The sequence below is a fragment of the Falco peregrinus genome, chromosome 16 (assembly GCF_023634155.1).
Source record: "Falco peregrinus isolate bFalPer1 chromosome 16, bFalPer1.pri, whole genome shotgun sequence".
Taxonomy (NCBI): domain Eukaryota; kingdom Metazoa; phylum Chordata; class Aves; order Falconiformes; family Falconidae; genus Falco; species Falco peregrinus.
Genome location: NC_073736.1, coordinates 1,322,739 through 1,342,851, shown reverse-complemented (window position 1 = coordinate 1,342,851; position 20,113 = coordinate 1,322,739). Strand labels below are relative to the sequence as shown.

Sequence of the window (20,113 nt, the reverse complement as noted above, 5' to 3'; positions counted from 1 at the left end):
GGAGCCGCACACAGCTGGCCACAGACAGCACTTATACCACATCAGGCACTGGCACTGTCTCAACCATCCCGTTACTGCTGAGGATCCTCCATGTAGATAGTGTGGATGTGCCCATGCCCCGAGCCCAGCTGCAGCATGTGGTTTGCAGTCATTCCCTCCACGTTCTGCAGCAGCTTCACAACTGCCTTCCCCCCTCCCCAGCACAAGTGGGCTGCCTGGGACCGGGCACATCACCAGCAAACTACCCTGCACCATTGCACCTCCAGCCACTTGCATCCATCCCCTTCCTTCTCCAGCTGGTCTGAGAAAAAAATCCCAACTGAAAACCCAGTGCCGTGGGGATTCACAGGCCTTCCCACGAGCAGGGCAACTCCCCAGACTCTGGTATGGAGACACCACTCAAGAGTTCCCTGATCTGCAACAGCAGACCCTCAGACTCACAGTCAAATGCCCCAAATCAGCAGATCTGATGACTCAAGGAGCCAGCCCGCCCCGCCTGGGGCTCCCTTTACCTGAGGATATTGAACCCCTTGGCCACAGGAGAAGATCCTGAGCGCTGGCAGACTGCTCACGGGTGGCAGTCACCTCTAGGTACCACAGACAAAGGCAGAGGTCCCCAGGCTCATCCCTCCCCACTGGGTGCCCAGGCCTGGCTGAAAGAGCATTTATCGGACCCAGAAGCAGCCCATACCCTCCGCAGCCCACGTCCCCGTACCCGGGCTGGCGGGGAAGGGCCCGGCCGGGCAGCTCTTGGCTCAAGTTGGCTCTGTTTTGCAGGGAGAACAGAGTCATTAGCGAAGCCAAACTCCCCATTCCCAGCCAGAATACAGCCATGCTTGGGGAAGCTTTATATTCACAGAGACAAACAACTCACATTTGCTTTTTAACTGTTGGAATTGCACCCACTGGGACGGAGCAAACAGGGAGCCTTTTGTCCCCCTCGCCTTGTGACTGCAAGCTTTGTGCAGAGCAATGCGTTGCAAACACAATTCTCCCCGGCCTCAGCTGGGCTCTGGTAGACACTTGGTCTGTCTGTCCATCACCAGATCAGCCAAAGAGTCCTCATGCGTCTCCAGCAAGAATGCAAAATGTCCTCCCTTGCTCACTCGTCAGCCAAAGCCTGCAGGGCTGCTCTGCACTGACCTGCTCATCAGCCACCAAGAACCCAAAACGCAGCTGTCACCAGAGGGTCTTCACCTCGCCGAGGACCTGCAGTGGGAAACCAAAATTGCATGGGGCTATGGGTGGCAGAGCTGCTCACTTGGGTTACAGCTCACCAGGGAGTGAGGGAGGGTAGCTCCAAGCATGGAAAATCCCAGCGTGGCATAGGCACAAAGATCAGGTCATTATGAACCTCCAGGGAAGGTGCCCAAGTCACCCCCGAGATGGAGGTCTCTGGAGACCTCCAGCCCATTGCTGAGCTCCTGAACATCGGAGCTGGCAAGGTACTCACCAAGCTGCCATGGGCACAAGTGCTGCTCAGAGCTGCCACCCTGGAGAGGGGCAAGGGACAGCCCACCTGAAGTGGAACATGTCCTTGAGGAACACATCCAGAACCCCCGTCCTGGTCCAGCAGCATCACCCAGGGATGAGCATCCTTCAGTCCAGAAGGATGAAACCCCTGCAGTGCTGCTCTCCTCCAAACCCTCGGCTTCAGGAAGGGACTCGGTGCTTGCAAGCTCACTCCAGGCTCTCTGCACAGCCTGGCAGATGCCAGCCCATGAGGGTGCCTTCCCTGGGATCTGGTCATCAGCCGTTGCATGAGGTGGTCCCCCAAGAGCACCTGGAGAGGAGGCAGCAGATCACCTCAGGCCCCCCAACCTCAGGGAGCAAACCCAGCTTAAATGAGCTCCAGGCTCGTTAGTGGATCTATTGTTGCCACCTCCCTCGGGAGGAGGGAGATAACAGAGGCTATATTTGCTTCCATCTGGGGAATCGTTTCCCTCCAATGTGTACTGCCACAATGCTAATTTTTAAGGCTGATGATTAATTGATGTCAGGCTCATTATGGGGCCAACGGATCCATCCTCCCCAGAAGCACCAAGAACGGGGCGGGGAGGGGGGGGGGAACACAAACGGACCACGAAGTGTTTTGACAGATGTCATTCGAGCCACATGTGAGTGATGTCCTAACAACAGAGGAAAATAGGAGCCATTACCATGGAAAGCCCTGGAAATGGGAAGGGAAGTGCCTGCACGCGACCCCAGCGCCCTTCCCCGCGCACCCTCTAATCAGCCCTTCACGCTCTGCCCTGACGGTTACTAGGGTTTTGCTCCCAGAGATAAACGGCCATTGTGCAAGTGTGGGGGTAATTGAACCCCCCGCCTGCGGCGAGGGCAGCGGAGAGGGCTCAGCCTTTCTTCTCCCCACCTGCCCCAGCCTCGCAGGAGGGCCAGGTGCCAAATTCACTCTGGCACCAGGCGCAGCAGCCTGCAGAGAGCCAGAAACAAGCCCGCTGCACATATGATCACTGGGATGCCGCAAGCTTAGGGCTCCCCTCCACCTGCAGTTCCCCAGCACTGGGGTGGGCGTGCATTGCTGGGGTGCCCAGGGGTGCTGCTCTTACCAGGCACTGGGGCAAGATTCACCCCCTGAAGATCACGGCAGCATCTGCAATAGCAGTCCAGGTGGGGCTGAGGACTGACGTGACATCACAGACTTTGAGGTCCCTTCAGTCCACCCCACCAGCTGCCAAGGCGATGCTCACCCCAAAGCAAACCCACTGTGCTCTCCAAGTGGCACGCAGCAAGCAGCAGAAGGTTTGCTTGAAGAGGGCACTGCGGCTCTGACGGTGACACACAGATATCATCCTGCATTCGTCCCCAAGGTCCCCTGTGCAGCTAACAGGAACCAGTGGCTCCGAGGTCCCTGCCCAGAAGTGGGATGAGGCATCCCAGTAACTCAGCAGAGAGCCTGGGGTGACCCAAATTACTGCAGATGAACTCTCCTGCTTGCTACGCCAGCTCCCCCAGGGCCACTCCTGCTTGTGGTAAAGGAACACAAAGCATCGTGCCCCTGCCTCACCCAGCAGCATGCTCCCCACCGCACGAACGCTGCCATTACCTCTGCAGGACTTGTTACCTGCTCCTCCGAACCTGCCCCAGGAAGGTGCCTTCCCCTCACTGGAGCCAGGAGCAGTGTCAGCCCCACGTGCCTCTCCCCAGCCTGTGGCCCCCTCCATCCTGCTTCTCCTGCAGCCCCACACCCGGCACTGCAGCTGCAAGGACACCCAGGGTTTCATCCTGCTGCCTCACAGCACCGCCTCGCACCCCCGTGCCGGCTCTCCACTGGGGAGGTCGGCAGCACCAGCCTCCCCCCATCCATCCTCAGCACCGCCAAATCCTCCACCAGCTTCAGAGCCGGTACCGCTGATCTGCCAGCGCTATTATTACAAACTTGTTTTAATTGCTGCGCTGTGTCTCGAGCACCCTTCACAGGGAGAGGGATGCGCATGAATAAACTGTCTATTCTTAGCACTGATAGCTCCCCATGGGGAGCGCAGGGGCAAGGGTTCGGTGCACTTGGCGGCAGGACGCGCACCTCGTCCAGCTGCTTCCAGACCTGCTCTCCCTCTTGCAGAACTCTCGATGGGTCCCCAACACCAGGAAAAGGTTTTCTTGAGCAGCAGTTGCATTCTTCCCACTAAAGGAGATTTGCAGAGAAGGAAGACCCTGTCTCCTCCAGGAAATGTGGCTGTGCCGCAGGATGGAAGGGGATGCTTGGGACCAGAAAGCTCTGTGCCACTATGGTGGAAGCTGCCACTTGGTCCTTGCTCTCCTCCCTGGGACCCCAAAGCCCACAGCACTCCTGCCCAGGCACCCCAGTGGGGCTCAGGGACAGCACGCACGAAGAGTGCTCTTCACCTCAGATCCATCACCTGCGCTGCAGCGAGAGGAGAGACTCTGACACGCTTTAGGATTCGATGCAAAGAATGGCGAGTCCAAGTTTTACTGTGGGCTTGGCAGTGCTGGGGATGGGCAGGGCAGAAAAAGCTCAGAAAAAGGCATTGGCACTGACAGGAGGGATTTCAGTGGACAATTCTGCACCATGTGCCAGCTCCCATGGCCGCCCTCACCATGCACTCATCAACACCAAGAGCTGCGTGACAGGTGGTGACAGCAGCCACAAGCCCCCAGGGACATCAGCTCACTCCGACGTTAAACAGGAGAGCGGCTGCTCGCCTCTGGACCCCTGTGCAGCGACAAGCCCCCATCCCCTGCATGCTGCAGGAACCATTTAAGCACGCTGAGAACATGCCGAGTTACACACCCCGCTTGGACAGTTTGGGATCCCCTCCCACCAAGCTGGAGACAATGCCATTCCCCATGCCGCCGAAGTGCCAAGCACAGGGCTGTCCTGCAGGCAGCACCCTCGTGGGGATGTGACCCTCTGAGAATGGCACGGTGGGATCTCCGGCAGCACTGTCGCTGGGTATTATCCCCTCTAAGATATCCCACCTCTGTACAACGGCTGCCTGTGCTGGAGAAGCCCTCTCCACCGTGGGAAGCAGCACTGCAATGTGCTTTGAGCTCTTCCCCCCACATTTGCTCTGGGGGCCTGTCCAAGCACTGACGATGCACAGCCCAGAGCCACAACCGCTGCAGGAAAAGCCGAGCCAATACTACAGCTTGGGGGAAAGCATCAGCCAAAAGTCACTCAAACAAGGAAGTGATTTGTCTTCTTCTGGCTACGCTTCCCCCTGACAAAGGAGGGCAGAGCAGGGAAGTCAGCTGTGATCACGTGCAGCGCACCGACTGAGCGACCACCGAATCGGCAACTGGGAGTGCTCACACCAGGAGCCTGACAGATAAAACAGAACAGGGGAAAAAGGATGAAAAAAGAAACGCCATGTGACCCCTCGCTCGATCCAAGCCAGGCATCACATCCAACAGTTCTGAATATGAAATACACACAATGAGCTCTAGTGAGTAATTAATCCCTTCAGGAACACTGTAAGTGATTGCAGACAGTTTACCAAGAAAAAAAAGAATTGGAAAGTCATTGAAAAAATGATCATAAAATGTTTCTTTTTCTGCTCCAGTATGAAATACAATGAGATCTGTTAGGAAATCTCTCTGCTCTACAAAATTTAAAGGCGACTGATTTAAGCTGTTTTTCTAACAACACCCAATCTACCTGACAAGCCGACGGCTGTGAGAAACCAGCCCAACCCAGCTGAGAGCAGCAGCAGGAGCAGCCCGTCTCCAACGCAGGCACTCAGCTCTAGTCTCTGCATTGGTGGGACACGGCAGGGGATGAAGCATGGCACAGAAAGGCGTCCATGGTATCTCACAGCTACATCACGGATTCAAACTCTCCAGACTACTTTTGCAGGTCAGAAGCACCTGGCAGCAGTGCCAGGCACAAACCCAACACATGCTGTGCAAGCCAGCCGACTCACCTGCCCCCACCTCCCTCCTCCATCCCCATGCTCCCTCTTGCCTCCTTCACCTTCTTCAGTGTTAAGCAGACAGTCCTCCAGCTGGCCAAAGAGCCGGAGGGCTCTGATTTGGGCCAAATCCTGACCCACTGCATCCAAAGCCCTGCCTCTGCTCACTGCCCTGCACGAATGGGCAAGGAACCACACCTGTCCACAGGCAAAGCCACCACCTACAAGTGACCAATCCTGCCATCCCCCACAGACAGATGGGCAAGAACCCAGAGGTATCTGTGGGGCAGCCTGTCCCACACCCAGGCCTCAGCCCCCCACTTCCAGGGAGCACTGACCCCTGCCAAGGCGAGGGAGGAATTAAAGGGCACAGCGGTTGCCTTTACTTCCACATTTCCCTGCTATTTTTCAACCAACAGCTTCTACTTGTAAAACTGGGGTTTATTAAAAAGAACATTATTGACAACAGAAAATACCTTTCCTAAAGTGACTTAAAATTAGTTGGAATTTTAAAATTAAAAACACACCCTAAACTTTCACTTCCACTTGAAATCACTTTGCTTTTGAAAACAGGTCTTCTTCCCCCCCATGTCCTCTCCTGGGTTTCCCCCCCTCTTCTCCTGTTCTGTCCTTACCATGTTTTTGTTTAAAAATTCATCAGGTCAGGGAAAAAATCTGAGGCAGGGAAAGAGGGAAGGAGGGAAAAAAAAAAAAAAGCGGAAGAAACTGTGGCTTTTGCAAACCCATCTCGGCACAGGGGATAAGCAGAGCTCCAGACTTGCCTTCTTCCTCTTGGAAAGCTAGAGGCACTCAGAAAGACAAGGGAATATCATGTATTATCCAACCTCCTGCACACCCCCGGCAGCGGATACAGCCTCACTGACCCTCCGCAGAGCCCTGCAATCCTCTGTGGACTAACGGCAGCCAGCCTCAATCGGGGAAAAAGGAATGAATGAGCCAGGAAAACCATGCTGCATGTTGGGGTGGGACAGCCTGCTCCGGCACTGACCATAAAACCCAGCTGTGGCTCCCAGCTGAGCTCGAGGAGTACCAAACAGCTCGTTAACAAGGCTCTCCCTCCAACAAGCCCAATGCCAGAGCATGTCCAGCCATGGCACGGCTCTGAGCTGGACACCAGTTGATGTTACGCATGTCCCACATACAACACTGATTTGGGGAAGGATTGAGACATACCCAGATACTGTTACGCAGCGGCAAGGTCACCCCCTACACCAGTGCACCGTGCCCTGCGGCTGCAGACACCAAACACAGGGTGCTACCAAAGGGGCAGGGACATGCTGTGTCCCTGCCATTTCAGGGGTCACTCCCACCCCAGGGTAATCCCATGCCGCAGCTCCAGAGCTTCCCCACTACAGTGTGCATTTTAAGGACAGCTGCTGCACGCTCCACACAGGATACACGTAACATCTCCTTACGAGCAAGAACACTCCGCAAGGGGATGAAAAGCTATATAGAAATGGAAGATCATTACCATGATCTCCTTGGAAACATCCCATCGGAGCAAGTTTTTCTTCCTCCTTCTCTCTCCCCATGTGCATGAATTCTGGCACCCTGTGTGTCGCTTGGCGTTGCCTCAGCACTGTGGGTCCAAAACGCAGGCGTCTGATTTCTAAAGCTATTGTCTAGGATGTGCTATTGAGCTACAAAACATGGATGGTTTGGGATGGAAAACAGGCATCTCTTGCAATACAAAAAGAAGCTGGCAACCCAGATTTGATTTGTCTTTGAAGCTATAGAAAATCTCAACCAAATAATATTTGCTTTATTCCCACAAAGGGAACGAGAATCTTAGCAACAAAAAAAAAAATCAGCACCTCTGCCCCCTGAACGCAACAATGAGTGAACAGAGAACAGAGCAAAGGGAACATGGCTTCGCCCCGCTGGTCACTGCTGCAGCATGGCTGGTTTTGGAAAGCAGCACAGTAGTGTTGTACGCATTAACATGCTCCACTCGGGAATGCGAGGCTGGAAAAGCTGCTTTGCAAATTTACTTTTGATTTGGAGCTCTGGGTTTCTCTCCTCCTTGCGTGCCATTACATTTTGCAAGTGCTCATGCAGCCTGTTCAAGGCAGGGAGGTTTCCAGGAACCTCAGCAGTTTCACCAGGTTTAGCACAATGACTATTTGCTGAGGAAATCACCCCGGAAAAATTTATTACTTGCTCTTCACTTTCAAAAGTAACCAGGGGTGGGAAGCACACAGCAGTACAAACAGCAACTGAGCTGAGATTTAATCCTGCCCCCAGGTTACTGTACTTTCCCCAGGACTAATAAGCTATGTGAGTGGAGGTGACCTCCCACCACAAGCAACACTGCCACGCAAGTTCTGCTTTCAGAGGGTTTTCAGACAGCTTTAAAATCCCACCCTCCAGGCCCCGCTCTGCACAGCCCCAAAAAGCATCTTGCAGGCTCCAGGAAGAGATTCCCTCACTCATCCCCCATGCTGCTTTATGAGCAGGGCTGTTCCCCTCCCCTTGCAGGAACTGGCCACATGTTCTCCATCTGGAAGCAGATGCCCATGAGCCAATAAGCTCAACTTGGAAAACTAACTGAAAATAGCACAAAATTTCTGAGCGCTCTGCAGACCGCGGCCGGATGATGGATATTAGTGCTCTAGCAGCACCGGGACGCCGTTTGGCACAGCGCAGCAAAAGCACAGCTAAAAGGGTTCAGGAAAATGAAAATGAGATGGCTGAAGGTGCTGCTGCCTGAGCAATCTACCCTCTTCCAGATGTTCTTGCCTGTATGGAAGGAGGGTCTTGATTTGCTGGTAAATCAGTCCCCAAACTGCTGCTGAGCTCAGCTTGAAGTGCTGAAAGACACCAGCTCTGTCCCTCCCGCATCCCTGAAACCACGGGGGGACATTCTGGTCTCGGAGGTAAACCTGAACCTGCGGCCGTAGCTCTGTCAGGCTGTAAGGGCTCCCTTGCAGCTGTGCTGGCTGGGGATGTGGCGCGACAGGCTGTGCCCCTTGTGCTCCAACACAAGGCAGGGTCCTGGGGAGAAAGGCTGAGGCCACGCAGGGCAGGAGCCCTCACTGCCCAGTCACAACAGGAGGTCTGGGGTTAGTCCTGGCTGCTGCTGCTCCCCATGGGGTCACGATGCAGCAAGCTTTTGGGTGCACTTAACCACAGTGGGAGCCAGGAGGCCCAGACAGTGATATATCCAGCCTCAAATCAACCCAGGGTGAGCCATCAAAATGGAATTTGCCAAAAGACAACCACTGATGATCTGGATGATCTGTGAGCCCCCAGCTACATGCAGCCTGAGGCACAAAAGACTTAGGTCTGCGGCTGGGAGTCAGGCAAATGCTGGTGCTTCCCCTTGGCCAGTGATCACACAACACATTCTCCAGACTGAGCAGGATTTTAACCCCACGCCAGTCTACATGCATGTTATTTAGGAGAGAAACTACCACTACCAGGAACCAACAGGTCCCTCTGCTCCCAGGACCCCTCGTTGCTGCCCATCCCAAGGTGCAATGCATGGTCTGTCCAGGGTGACTCCGATCGCCTGGAAGGGTTTTTTTACTTTTCTTAAATGAACGCGGGGTCCATGGGAGACACAGGAGTGCAGGGTAACCATCTTCCAGCATGCCCAGCGGTTGGAGAGGCACCAAAGAAAAGCCCATGGTCTGTCCCCACTGATTCTCCACTGGCAGAGCCAGACAGTCTCAGGTCCTAGACACAATCTGTAAAACGCCTCTCCTCTTGCTTTGAACATGGAGGGGGACCCAGTTGTGTCCCCTCCCTCAAAGCAGCACTTCCACCTTGGAGCCTGCCGGAACACCCCTGCCTTGCCCAGCTCCACTGCCACCAGGCTTGGTCACGATGCTTCGTCATGGCAAAGCTGCCTCCAGCCGCTGAAACACCAAGGCTGGGAGAAGCCTCGGGATGTGGGACCAGGTGCCTGTGAGGCTGACGTGTCCCCCATGGCACCACACTGAGAACCAGCCGGGGAGGGACACGCTCGTCCCATCAAATGACCTGCAGCATGTTTTCTGCTAGCCCCGGCTCACCTCGGGGAGCTCCCGCACCACAGCAATCGATGCGAATTAGCTGCTATCTATTCTTCCACTTGTTTGCATCAGCATGGAAATATAATACCAAGTCAGAGATAAAGAAAACTGGAAACACCCCAACAGCATCTAACGCTTCCAGCCCGAAGGGTTCATTAAGAGATGAGTTTCAACATCGCAGGTCCCAGCCTGAACAGCAGGTTCCTTTGCCTTGCTCCTCAAGCACATCCCTCCCTGCCAGCATCCACATCTCCCCATACACTGGGCTGTGAAAGGGAAGGGCTGCTCTCCATGGGGTGGGTTTTACAGAGCCCGAACTGTGCCCACACATGCAGGGGTCACCACCATGCTCCCCGCAAAAGGCTGATGGTGTCCTGCTGAGGACACAACCGTGCAGCCGTGCCTCGACAAACCAGCAGACCCCCCCCAGCCTAGAAAAAACATCAGGGTAAACTCCTTTTTGTGTCGATCCAGGCTGGCACGGGACCAAGACATACCCTACACTGACATGTGAGAAGCCTGAGACGACGATGCTGCGCATGGGCAACAGACGTGTGATTTTGAGAAGTGTCTCATCAGCGAGTTATTCTCAGTCCACAGCTACGCTGAAAGCTCACACAGCTATAAATAGCTGACAACAGAGCGTACCTGAGTCGCAGCTTTGAACGTGCTTCACGGCTGCTCACTGAATCGGGAGTCAGGCTGCTCAGCGCAGTGGCTGGGGCAGTGCCGGTGCTGGGGACACTTCAGTCCCACTGAAAAAACATAGAGGTCTAAACTTCTCAAAAGCTCAGCTTTAGCCAGTCTGAGCTCCCAGCAGAGCCAGTAAGGACTGGGTTTGGCCAAGACTGTATGCTTCCTAAGGGCGCTACTGAAGAAGCTTGTCTGGTTGCAGCTTGTCTCATTGCCAGCTTTGTCACGCTTGGTGAAACAACCTTACACAAGATATGCAGAGGTGGGACGAGCAGCAACCCCACATCCCAATCACGCAGGCTGGCACGAGACATAGAAGCAGTTCAGCCCTTCCCTGGTACTAAAGGCACAGCGCTGCCCCTCTGCCATACTGCAGTTCCAACATTCTCCTCCAGCTCACACACCACAGGCTTCAGCACCCACAGCATGGCTCTTCCCATTTTCCTGGGTCACACAAGAACAACTACAACCTCCAGCAGCTTCAAGGAGCTGTAGAGGACCTCAGCCACGAGCCATCCTTCCAGCTCACTGAGCAGGAGAGGTTCCCAACCCACAGCCGAACCCAGCTGACTGGCTGGTGAGCCAACAGAGCTGGCACAGAGCCCAGCCCTCCCACCGCGTCACCTGCGGCTGCGAGTCAGGCTTGCAACCTGCCGAGGGAACTGCAGCTTCATGAGCATGGCACAAAACCCTCAGTTTCAGTTCCTGACTAAAAGTCACCTCCTGTGTCCCCTTTAGTAGGTCACTCCTAGCCAGCTCACCATCCTCTCCTTACCTGCACTGCCACTGCACAAGATTCAGCCTGGGGGAAACACAAGGACAGAGCAGCCCTGCCTTTACATCTTCAGAAACTAATTCCTGGATTTGCCACAAAATCCTTCTGTAATTTCAGGGGGATGCTTCACACCTTGCAGGTACATTAGCCAGGGGAGGGCTGCAAGGCACTTGCCTCTTGATGACCAAGAGCGCTCTAGCACAGGGATAACACGGCTGACATGAAACCAAAGAGGGATGTGGAGTGAGTAAGAATCACCGATGCCTACACCAGGTAGCTGGGGAAAACCGTGTGCTCCCTACAGCACTGGCACACTCACATGCTCACGAAGGTGGAGGCACACGTCCCTGCTGCAGGGTGCGCCTGCGTGTCGCTGGGCAGTGCAGGGGCACACACCTGCCCACGGTCTGCCCATGCAGCGCCTCCAAGGAGCTCACACGCTGTGCTGGCCCCCACGCTGCGGCCACAAGGCTCTCAAGCCGCCTCCCTGCTGCAAGGCTGCTCCCAGGAGCGAGGAAAAGGTCCTGCCCAGCCACACTGTGCTTGAGCTAAGCTCTCCTACGCAGATTCCAGCAGCTCCTTCAGCAGGAGATGAATCTCAGCCCTTCTCCTGAATTAATAAAAAATACATTACTGCCTCAATTGGAGAAGACAAATAACAGCATAAGGAATGAAAGAAATGCTTGAGCAAAACAAAATGTGGAAGAAAAGGATTAGAGGAAAGACAAGCAGATCAGCGGGTGCGCTGGGCACTGCTATTTAGTGTCACACCCGCCTTGACACAGGCACATCTCCATTTGCACAAGCTTCTAATCTCAGCCCTGCAATGCAGCATCCCCTGCCTTCCCAGCTCCCCTCCGCGCTCAGCTCCCCGGCTCTGAGCTGCAATGCAGCAGCGTGGGAAAGCCCTGCTCCCCCTTCGCCCCACCACGAGGCAGCACCCAGCCTCCCTGGCTGGGCTCCTCACCTCACACAGGCTCTGCCTTCCCCAGCTCACTGCCTCACAGCCGGAGAACCGGCAACCCCTCCCCTGGCTCCCCCGGGAGAGCTGCTCCGGGCGCCCAGAGGACGTGACTTTGCAGGGCAGGGGACATGGCAGAACTGTATCTGATCTCCCACAGCCCTGCAGGACACCCTCAAGGTGTGAAGTCTAGAGAGGACTAAGCTGCCCCGAAGGATGGAGCCATCCCCGCTCCACCCAGCCAGTGGATCCAGACTCAGCAGCTTCACTGCTGGGCTCTAACTGCAGCTGCCACCGGCCCCAGGAACACTGCACACACGCACGGCCCCAGGACGCTGCTGCCACCGCACACGCAGGGCACCAAGTGCCACAAAGGATGCTCTGGACTAGACAAGTGACCAATTTGGAGGATGTGTCAGCAGACCACCTGACACCACAGAGCCAGGTGAGCGGTATGGGCTGACCCTGAGGCCACAACCCTACAGAAAACCACGTGGTCACCCCCAGCAGGACCACGGCTCAGCCAGGCAAGCTGGGAGACACACGCTGGCCACGGCAGGTGGGTCACTCACAGGTTGTGTCACTCACAGGTTGCTCACCTCAGAGGGTGCACGCTCTGGCTCCACACTGAACGGGAACAAATCCTCCCCCAGGCAGCAGGCACAAGCATCAGCCAAGTGCTGTGGTCAAATGCTCGAGCAAGAGTGTGCAAGGAGGACCAGTGAAATTGTTGTCTGGCACCACAAGAAGCTGCATAGGAAGGCAATGAGCTGGTAACCCAAATGGACATACCAGGACAATGGCAGAGGGGGCACTTGCCACAGCATAAGAAGCTAAATATGCAAAGCTGGGGACAGGGGGCATCAGAAAGGGACTCTCTAGAAGGACCCTGAACTGCCACAGTTCCCCAAGTGCCACCCAAGCTGGAAGCACATTGCTCACAAGGCACCTGGACAGAGCAGGACCCACAAGTGTGTGTCTGCAGAAGCAAACCATCCCAGGAGCCCTCAGCAGTTGCTCTCAGGGGACAGCAAGGCCTTGAGGACACATCACCCAGGTGCCACTGTGGTCACATCCCACCAGCAGATCCCAAATAGCATTTCCAGAATCACACACAATTTTGTATGCATTTACATATTTCTCAATGAACAAATGTTAGATTTGGGGGCAAAATCCAGGCAGTCACTGGGAAAGCCCCATTTGAACAGCAGTCTTCAGGTTCTTTGGGGGAGAAATTTGTTTCAGCAGTGCATCCCCAAATATTTTTGTCTTCAAGTGTTTGCTCTGCTACTTTTACATGGGAAATTTTGAAAGACAAATCTGGATTATTGGGTGGTTTTTTAGCACTTTCTCTGTGCTGCCATTATCACTGGGAACATGGCACAACCCAAACAGCTTCAGCAGAAAGCTCTGGGGCCCTCAGGCCACGTTTCCAGACCTTCTATCCAGTCACTGCAGCCATCTCAGCCAGAGAAAAAAAGAGGAGACATCTACCACTCACTGTCATTTCCTGGGAGCTGGCTGGAAGGAGCAACACCACTGCATGTGTCTCCTCTTTCTCCTCACCTCTAGCCCAAATACAGGAGTCCAGCTCCGCAGCCAAAAAGAAGTAAATCCCCTCTGCAATGACCTTGTCACATGAGTACTGTCACACAAGGGCCTTAAAAGAGGCATAACGTTAGCGTGACAGTGATATCAGGACAGCCGCACTGCTTTATGAGGCAATAACCCGCTCCCATCACTGTGAAGAGCTATTTGGTCTCTGACCTCCTTATGGTCTCCTGCCAGGGAGCCTGGCTACTGCTGCACAGTGCTGCAACGGGCCTATTAGCGCTTAATTAAGCAGCCAGGAACGCCATGGGGCAGAGGTGTTCCTTTTAATCCCATAGCACATGCCTGGCCAGCAAGGACGGTCATCAGGAGGGGATCTTCTTGGGAAGGGATACCTTGGTGAGACCATCCCCACCAGAGCTGGGAATGTGCTCACATGGGGCGTCAGACAGCAGCCAAGCATCTCCTGCGCTATGGTTTCTTTTTTAAACAGACCAGTCAGATGCAACGTGAAGCTCCTGCCCTTCAAGGAGCCCATCTGTCTGTACCAGCCCCTTGGCTCTCCTCCCCACCGACAGGCTGCTGGCACCCGCTGCCCAGCCAGCCTGAGCATAGCCGGGGTCTGTCCTGCCTGCCTGTCAGCTCCATGGAGGTGCTGGGTCTCCAGGGACACATGCTGCCCAGCGAGGACATCCCTGCTGAGCCATGTGGGGAAGGGTGGCATTGCCCACCCAGTGCCAGCCAAGGGCTGCAGGACTGAGACAGCTTATACCTGCAGCTGCAGAGTTTGGCAGGGCTGCAGAGACTCCTGCAGTGAGCATTTCAGGGAACACCATCTCCCCAGGATCACACATGTGTCCGCCTGGGCTCTGGCCTGTGCAACACCCACCACTTACTCACTTATGTGAATTAGCAGCCACTTAAGAGGCACCTTACACAGCAAGAGATGGCCAACGAAACGGCTGCAGAAAGTAGCTGCAGGTTCTCGGAGGTGCTCTGGGGACCTCTAGGTAAGTGCAGCAATCATGCTGGGCACCACGTGCCAGTGCTAACGAACTCGCATGCAGCCTGTATGCGCCTCTGCACCTGCACGTAGAGATGAGCACGGCGAGCTTTGTACAGCCAGCTCTTCCACCACGCTGGCCACATGCCCTCCATACCCTTCATCCCATGGCCAGGCCCTGGTGTAATTAGCAACCCCAGCTGCCAGCCAGCTTTGATGAGAAGCCTCAGTCTTTGGTTGATGCGAAATGTATAATTTGGATGATGGAAATAGCCTCTACAAAGCACATGTGGTTGCTGTGTCCCAGTGACCTCTCCCATCTTGCGCAGGCTGCTCTGCTTTAAACGTGGTTATGTTTCCAGCAGCTCTACAAAGGCTTCGGTGCCATCAAACAGATGACACAGCGGCAGCAACCGAATGAGAGGTAAAATTTGGCCACTACTAAATTTTTGGCCAGCAGAGGCTTGGGAGTGCTTCTGGCAGGAGAAGCATGAGGTGGAGATGAGAACTCAGGTGTGCAGGCCAAAGACGCACAAGGTCTCTGCAAGCCATGGCGTCTGACGGAGCAGGGAGCTCAGGTTAGGCAGAAGCAGCACAGGCTTCTCAACACAGGTCAACAGCTCAAGAACAAGATGTGCAGAGGCTGAAAGTCCCTGCAGCTCCCGCCTTTTCCTTCCCAGCACAAACTAAGCTTGCGAGTCTTCTTGTGCCACTCTGGATAAGGTGTCCTCCAGCAGACATAGCCAACAGCTCTGACTGATGTTTCACTTGCCAAAGGAATCCATGAAAACAGCAGAGAAACCTTCCCTCCCTCCCAAGCACCTCCTGCAGCAACCAGGAGAAAGACCTTCTCCTGAGCAAGCGGGATCCTGTCCGTTCTGGGTCTATCCCAACCACAGGAACAACCTATGCCTTGAGAAGCCAGGCTGTGGAAGGCACTGTCACCCCTGGAGAAGGTTTCATCTGCCTGGATCGCACCAGACCGCAAGCAAAGGCATCAGGACCAGAAGCTCAGCATGTGTCCAGGCTCACACACCCCCAGCCACAGTTCTGCCACTGGCACATAAGAAGTGATGGAGTGGCCACCACCACTGTCACACTGCTCCCTCCTCTGCACATCCCCAAGCTCCTCTTGGCATGCCCACGACACAGGCTGTCAAGGATGTGCCAGGTCATGGTTGACTTGGTTAAGTAGGTTGACTCAAGAGCACAACTCCCATGAACGTGAGTGAGCTCTATGGAAGGAAAGCGACATTTCAGCAGGGTTAAGCTTCTGCCCTGTCCATCCCAGGCACTGTCTCCACTGACACTGGACAACCAGTCCTCTAGTCCCCACCACAAGAAACTCAATAGTCCATACATCTTGGAAACTTTATCTATTTCAGCAAACACACAGAGCAGGGGGTTAAGAGGACAGATTCAGTAGAGTTTGGTCCTCACGGGCCAGCTGACCAAGCTTTCAGATGGTATGTTGCAGTCCAAAGGGATGTTCCACACCTCCCAAGGTCAAGGTCAGCCCTGTGTCCCTGAAGCAGGTCTTGATGCAGGCAGGGGGGGGCTAGGCAACCATCCCAGAAACCAAAGCAGGTGTTGGGGGCACTTCTGCAACCCATGGTCTTCCTCAGCATGCGTACAAGTCCCTGTCCTGCAGGCAGGATCTCTGGTACTCCAGCAACTGCTACAAACCAGGAGTCACTCCTACATGTGCCAGTCCTGCACCCTCAAGAAAGGTGCAAGAATTTCTCTTGGGGGTGCTGAGGAAACTCCCATCTAAGAGCAGAGCATCACAGGGGGACACTGAGATACCCCAGGCATGCCAGCACTAGGAGGTGGAGATCTGTTAGTCCCATAAGGGACAGATCCTCCCACAATCCTGTCCTGCTCCCATGGCATCTGGTGTTACCGCGGCATTAGAGCTGAGGATGGATGTTCACATGCCCAGCTGCAGGACCACCAGAGCAGCCTGAGCCCCCACAGCCCCTGCTGCGAGGCTGACCTCACATGTCCAGCCTGCTCATCCCCACGGTCTGCCTGCCCACAGCTTGAGCTTGCCCTGTGGCTTTCCATGAGCTGCTTGTGCAGCCCCAGCAGGCCCCACGATGCTCCAGCAGCTGGGGGAGACCCCTGTCAGGGAGAGGATCAGGCAGGGTGCACACCACCGCTGCTGTTCCCTTGGCTGTGCACAGCCAGGGGACTGAGGGCCACAGTCTGGGAGGCTCCACGCCTGTGTGCCAGTGCCCACCAGTGCACATGGTGCCAGAGCGCTGCACTGGAGCGGGGGCTGCGACACCCCTAAGGCTCCTGCAGCAGCAGGGTATCGGACTCGTAAAGCTGCGTTTGCCAAGTGCCTGACTCCAGCACATAGTCCAGCTCGCTCCACCTCTCCAAACCTCCCCCACAGCCGGAGCAAATCTCCCCCCTTTCTCCCCACGGCAGAGCTCTGCGCATAAAGCAGCTGAGAAGGCATCTAAAGCCAGCTCTCCAAGCACCAGAGAAGTTCCTGGCCACCTAAAAGGGGGTCCCAGGCAGGGAACTTGAAAGGACTTGACACACCAGGGCTCCCAGCCCTGCCTGTAGCACTGCTCACCCCGCCACCAATGACCAGGGCTTTAAACTCAGCGAGCCTGGACACCGGGAGCACCGGGATGGCTGTGCAGAGCTCGTTTGCCACCTTCTCACACCAGTTTGCCAGACCAAACCAGCTCTTTGGAGCCACACGCCCCCCATGGCCCTGGCCCAGCCAAGCCCACGGGCGCTGCCAGTCGGGACACGGGGCAGAGTGGGCTTCGGCAGGAAGCAGGGGGCTCCCGCAGCTTCGAGATCAGCACGTGGCCACGAGGGGAACACACGGGCTGGGCATGCCTGTGGCAAGACCCGGCGCCGCAGGCCACCAGCGGGGCAGTGGGTCCCAAGATCAGAGACAGCCATCGCCAGGGGCCGGCACTCCTTGCTCAGATGGAAACCCACCATGCACACAACGCGCTCCTGACCACGCAGGCTCCGGGACCAAACCCACCAGGCCAGCAAAACGCAGGCAGCCACGGTCTGGAAGTGACTCACGCAAACCCCACAGCAGCACCCTCAGTGCCCTCCTCAGCCAGGGCCCCGGGCCCCGGAGCAGCTCTGTGTGCCAAGCCTCCGGCCCAGAGCCCAGGCGCAGCAGCAGCCGCGGTCAGCCCGGGGGACGAGCCTCCCCGGTGGCGGCGGGCGGCCGCAGCACCCGGCCGGGCAGCCTCCCTCGTCCTCGGCAGGGTGCAGCGACAAGGGGGCCGAACACCGCGGGGAGGACGAGCCCAGCCACCAGCTGCCATTGCTCCTGGCGAGGAGGCCGCGGCCGAGGCGGGAGGAGGCCGTCGGGTGGGCAGATGGCGCCTTCCCCCCGGCGAGGCCGGGCCGGCCGCTGGCCCGCCGTCCCGTCGCCGCAGCCCCAGGGACACGCCGCGGCCTCCAGCGGCTCCTCCGCGGGTGCGGACCCCGCCATCACCCACCCCGGGCCGGCGGGCCGCACTCACCCAGCATCTGGCTGAAAAGCAGCTGCTCCAGGTCGCCCAGCACCGTCACCACCAGCTCGGGGTCCACCTTCAGGTAGGGCTTCTCCTCGGCGCCCGCCGCCACCGCCGGCCCCTTCCCGCCCAGCAGCTCGTCGTCGCACTTGCCGCCCCCGCCCGCCTCGGGGGCCTTGCTGAGGGGCTTCACCTCGGCGTAGGGCCCGCGGGGGATGCGGCTGGGCTTGCCGGCGGGCGGCGGCTTGCCGGGGCCGGCGGGGCGCGGCGGCAGCAGCGAGTGCTCGGAGCGGGACAGGCTCCGCGACATGGCGGGCGCCTCCCGGCCGCGGGGGCCGCCGCCGCCCCGGCCCCCGCCGCCCGCCGCCGCCCCCGGTGCCGCCGCCTTGGCCATGTCGTCGCTCCAGCGGGGCTCGTAGAGCTGCCGCTTCTTCTCGGCATCGGTGAGGAAGGCCAGGTTGGTGAGCGACTTCTGCTTGCGCAGGTTGGAGCCGGCCGGCAGCCGCCCCTCCGCGCTGCTCGCCTTGAAGACGCGCAGCTCCGCGCCCCGCGGGCCCGCCGCCGCCGCCGTCGCCTTCGCCCGCTTCGGCATCACCGCGCCGCCGTCGGGGCCCCGCCGGTAGCCTCGCTCCTCCTCGCCCAGCTCCACGTCGGGAAGGCTCTTGAGGTTGCTCCCCAGCATCCCCGCGCTGCAACCATTTAACCCGCCGGGAGCTGCTGTTGCGGCACCGAGGACACACCGGGCGAGACAGAGAGAGAAGCGCCCTCAGCGCCCGCCCCACCGGCGCGGGGCGGGGCGGGGCGGGCGGGCGGGGGGGGGGGGGGTGAGCGGCACGGCCCCACCTCACTGCTCCGCCGCCAGCGGGACACTGCGAAGCAGCGGAATGTCAGGGGCAAACAAAAAGGGCCCGCCCTCCTCCGCGCCCGGCTGGCGCGGGCAGGGGGCGGGGCGCGGCGCGCGCGCCCGCGGCGGGGAGGGGGAGAGGAGAGGGGAGGGGAGGGGAGGGGAGGGGGCGCGCGCCGCGGGGCGGGGCGAGGCGGGGGCGCTCGCCGCGCGCGAGGACCTGCAGCGCCGAGCACGGGGAGCGGGACCCCGCGGGACACCCGGGCTGCGGGACCCCGGGGCGATGCGGAACCCCCGGGCTGCGGGACCCCGCGGGACCCCGGGAGCGAGGGGTGAAGCCGGTGCTGCGTGCACCCCACGGTGCCGGGGCGCTGCCCCCCACGTCACGCCGGCCCGCGGCCCCTTGCAGGCAGGGCCGGGCCGGGGGCTGGCTGGGAGGGGGCTGCAGCCGGCAGGGGGCCAGGGCCCAGCACCCTGCAGCCCGGCCCGCCCGCCGCGGCCCCCACCCGCAGCCCCGACACCGCACACCCGGCCCCAGGGGCGTCAAAACTTCCTCACCCGGGGTGGCCCCGGGAGCCCCCCGAGGGACGCTGTGGCGGCCCCCAAACCCAGCGGAGCCTCTCCAGTGATCCGGGGGAATTAAGGGGGGAGAAAAAGAGGGGGAGCAGGATCTGGTTATCATCATTTTTCATTAATTACCCGTCCCTTGGGAGGGGTGAATTAAGTCTATTTGGTGACCTCACGCGGGCTGCCATGGCAACCGCCAGAAAATATTGCATTAGAGCCCATCACTATGTGCCGCGATACGGAGCTGGGAGGGCCAGGGGCGGCGCAAGCCCCCCAGCCCAGTCCCCCACGCTGGCCTGGCTGCCCCGCTGCTTTGGGGTTCAGCCCGTGGTGATGCCGAAGAGCCCCAAAATAACCCGGCCTGGATGGGACAGCAAAAGGTGGCCAAAAAAAGGTGTTCTGCACCAAAAGGTGCTGCTGGTGTGGGATGGGTGCACAGGGCACCCCACTGCACCCCAAAGCTGCTCTGAGGTTGGGGAGCTGTTACAGTCCTCGCCAAGTTACAAGGCTATTGCCTGGGAGTAGGGCCCACTGCAGGGGTCGAATCTGGGGTGTCATGTCATTCTGGGGCTGGCAAGGTGACTCTTGGGGCCTTCCAGTGTCCCCTGTCCCCTCTGGCTGGGCCCGATGGAGCTGCAGAAGGTGTCAGAGGCTGGTGGCTGGCGGAGGCGAGGAGCAAGGGGAAGGATCCGGCCCCTTCCCCAGCACTGAACCCGCTCGGCCTCGTCCCAAAACCTCCCGCAAGGGAAGCGGGCAGCTGCGCTGGGAGCATGCCAGCCCTGCTGCTCC

At 57.9% G+C, this 20,113-nt stretch overlaps 1 protein-coding gene across 2 annotated transcripts in view; it reads right to left on the bottom strand.

Moving 5' to 3' along the window:
* The window catches only part of NAV1 (neuron navigator 1), a 76,512-nt gene that overhangs the window by 40,975 nt on the left and 15,424 nt on the right, over window positions 1-20,113 (bottom strand). For both annotated transcript variants that reach the window (XM_055820030.1, XM_055820029.1), the window contains one exon: window positions 17,923-18,630. In XM_055820030.1, the coding sequence (XP_055676005.1) occupies window positions 17,923-18,630 (708 nt within the window). The remainder of the gene's footprint in view (window positions 1-17,922; window positions 18,631-20,113) is intronic.